This window comes from Lotus japonicus, chromosome 2 (assembly GCF_012489685.1).
Source record: "Lotus japonicus ecotype B-129 chromosome 2, LjGifu_v1.2".
NCBI classification, from domain to species: Eukaryota; Viridiplantae; Streptophyta; class Magnoliopsida; order Fabales; family Fabaceae; genus Lotus; species Lotus japonicus.
This window is the reverse complement of record NC_080042.1, coordinates 15,945,795-15,949,026: the sequence shown is the minus strand read 5'-3', so window position 1 is coordinate 15,949,026 and position 3,232 is coordinate 15,945,795. Positions and strand designations below refer to the sequence as shown.

Here is a 3,232-nt window from a genome sequence, read left to right as displayed (position 1 = left end):
TCACAAGAGGACTCACAAATAATAAACCCTAAGATCAGTATCTTTCACTCAGAATGCGTCTCTAGCTAGGGTTTATAAGCTCCTTTATATAGACGCTCAAACGAGGCTTGGATCTTCAATGGGCCGCACGTCAAAGAGTCCACTAAAACACTTCTAGAAAGAATCTTGAAGGAATCAAATCTTACCATAATAAAATAACAGAACCAAGTAAGTTTAAATTCAACCTTTGAGATATACTTGGTTCACACGTTATCAATCTTGTTACTTCAGCCAAGATTAAAGCAAACACGCCTTCAGAAGATAAAACACACAACATAAAATAACTCTTCTAAATCACCATACAGTCAACAGCCCAACAGACAACTTGATTTTAGTGATTGAACCACCAACATACACAAACACAACATGTTGCTCCAGATGTTGGAACATATGGTTGTACCTCATACACAAACACAACATGTTGCTCCAGATGCTGGAACATATGGTTGCACATCATGTTTTAAGCAAAATGCAGCCAATCACAAGAATTACAATCTCCCTCTTTGGCAAATTTTGGCTAAAACATGAACAGAAACCCAAAGACTCACAATCAACAATACTCATCCATTAACACAAAACAACACACAACCTCTGATGAACTGAACACAACCTCTGATGAACTGAACACAACCTCTGATGAACTGAATTCACTACTAAGTCGGAATACCTGAACACCATACTCAGTCTGAATAGTAAAATCACACACCATCAGCACAAACAACAGTAACAGTACCATTATCCCCCTTATTAGCAGAATTTGTCAAAGGGTGCAGAGAGCCAACAGAAGTCAACAAAATATTACAACCAGATGGAATGAAGAAGGAACAAATACACTAATCACTAGCAGTAGTGTCATCATCAGAAGTACCAGTATCTTCCTGAGCAATAGCAGCTGCATTGTCTTCAAGAGTCTTTTTGCCTTTAGTCAGCTGCATAATGAGAGTGTCCACATTCTTCTTCCTCAAAGTACAGCTAGTAATGGTGTCCTGAAGCATCTTAGACACCGCGATAAGCTCATCAATAGGAGCACCAGGAGTCTTCTGAGAGGAAGTACCCTCCCCCTGAGTCATCTCAGCCAAACCAGCAACATCAGAAACATGGGCACCAGCTAGCAGCCTGTAATCAATAGTGAGAAGACTAGCTTTCTTGCTAGGAACCTCATCAGCAAAGAGAATTTGAGGATGTTGACTCAAAATAATCCCACAAAGTAAACAAGGAAAACCAATAGGGAGCTTGACAACAAAGGTTTCAGCATGCTTCATAGTTTGAGCAAAGACATATTCGTCAAAATCAAACTGAGCCTTAGTGCCAATCAGATAAATTAATTTTGCCAAACCTGAAGAAACATCCGACCTGTGTGTGGTAGGAGCCCAATTTGCAGCACCAATGCGATTCAAGATAGCATACTTCACACTCAAATGAGTAGAGGACAACAAACCTTTGACATGCCACACCATAATTTGACCAGCTGTGAGTTCAGTAGTGATAGCACTCAAAGACAACACTTCATTTCCTGTGGCAACAATGCTCATTCCCAAATACTGATTAATAATCTCAGGTGAAAATTTTACACATCTACCACGCATAAAAACTTTCCTGAAATCAGGATGCCCAGACACAGTGCAATTTGTAGTCACATTCACAATGAATTCTCTCACCAACTTGTCATAGCAGCTGCCTATCTCAGTAACAGTTTTCAACAACCCAGCAGCCTCAAGAAGTTCCATAATTTCTTGACAATGCAGAATCTCACCAGTTAATTCCCTCTCTTGAGCAATCCTGCGCTGATAAACATACTTCCACTTACCAACACTTTCTTCAGAGTGAAAGGAAATGTTATCCAAAGGAGCAGCAGGCACATTTTCTGGAATTTGCTTCCCAACCTTGCATTTTCGAGCAGCAGCACCAGTTTCTGACTTATCCAACTCCATAGTTGGAGTCCCATCAACAACAGGAGTATCACTATCATCATGAACCTTTCTCTTGACGTTCTTTACGACAGGAGTATCATCATCAAGAATAATGACCTTCTTGCGCTTCTTGTCCTCACTCAATCCCAAACCAAACTTCTTGCCAGAGGAACGAGTAGAGTACTTACGAACAACAGTCATCTTTCGCCTCTTTAGAGCAGCAGAAACAGAAGTGCCAAGGGTGTTGATCAACATCGCATCAGATTCTGGGTCTTCATTGACATCCTGAACATTCTCGACATGCATATCTTCATCAACAGAGGGAGTAGGGTTGGGAACCATTACCTCTTCCTCAAGGTGATCAGAACCCTTGTTGCAATCAGTATCAACACCGTGGCTTGATTGATTGTTGCTTGGTGGTGGAACAATTGGATCTACATCTGCATGTAAAGCTTCCTTGAAAGGAGTTTCCAACACTTCAGTGATATGAGGATCAGCAGCATCATCATTTGTACTTGGGTGGATTTCAGCCTCGGGAATCACGTCCTGGGTAGTCTCAGAGCTTCTCGTTACCAGATTCTTCTTTGCTTTGGATGCATCTGACTTGGATCGTGCCTTTTTCTCCTTCTTCTTGCGCTTATCAGACGAGGGATGAGGAACACTTTGAGCAATTTCAATTTCAGAGGTACGAGGAGAGGATTTTGAAACCCTTGAAGATTTTGGGGTTTTGGATTTCAGACCCATTACCTTTACCCCATGAGCATTCATCTCAGGAGTGAGTTTCTTGCTAGATTCTTGACTCATGGTGAAGAAGGCACAAAGAAGGAAACACAGGTAAACAAGAAAATGATGGACGGTTTTGGATTTTAAATCACAGGGACAATATTAGACAACCATTCCACATACCTAGTAGTTCTAATGAACTTGCAACGAAGAACCCTTTTGTCTTGATTACAACATCTGGATCAAATCTTCTTGGGGTTTGCTTCATAGGCTTCTTGTGTTGTCGAATAGGCAGCTTTAATTTTACCAATTCCCGACTAAGTCCAGGCATCTTGTCGTAATCCCACGCAAAGCAGTCTTTGTATTCCTGTAGCAGAATATCATCTCTTGTTTGAGCTCTGGGTTGGTAAGTGAACTTATGTAAGTTGGCCTTTTCTTAGAGTTATCACCTAAGTCCAACTCTTTTAATGGGTCTTGAGCTTCCATTGTTTCCACGAATTCTGCCACCGGTTTTTCAAATCTAAGGTCTTCTGGCTCAATGGCATCTTCTTTCAAATCTT

General features: G+C 41.0%; 1 protein-coding gene across 1 annotated transcript; it reads right to left on the bottom strand.

Annotated features, from left to right (window-relative positions):
* Positions 1–872: 872 nt before the first annotated feature.
* On the bottom strand, positions 873–2,753 carry LOC130736120 (uncharacterized). Its single transcript, XM_057587967.1, has one exon. The coding sequence runs from the start codon at positions 2,751–2,753 to the stop codon at positions 873–875; it is 1,881 nt and encodes a 626-aa protein (XP_057443950.1).
* Between the last annotated feature and the right edge of the window lie 479 nt (positions 2,754–3,232).

Excerpts from the sequence above, each read along its gene's own strand:
- LOC130736120 (XM_057587967.1), bottom strand. The coding sequence starts at position 2,753 with ATGAGTCAAGAATCTAGCAAGAAACTCACTCCTGAGATGAATGCTCAT.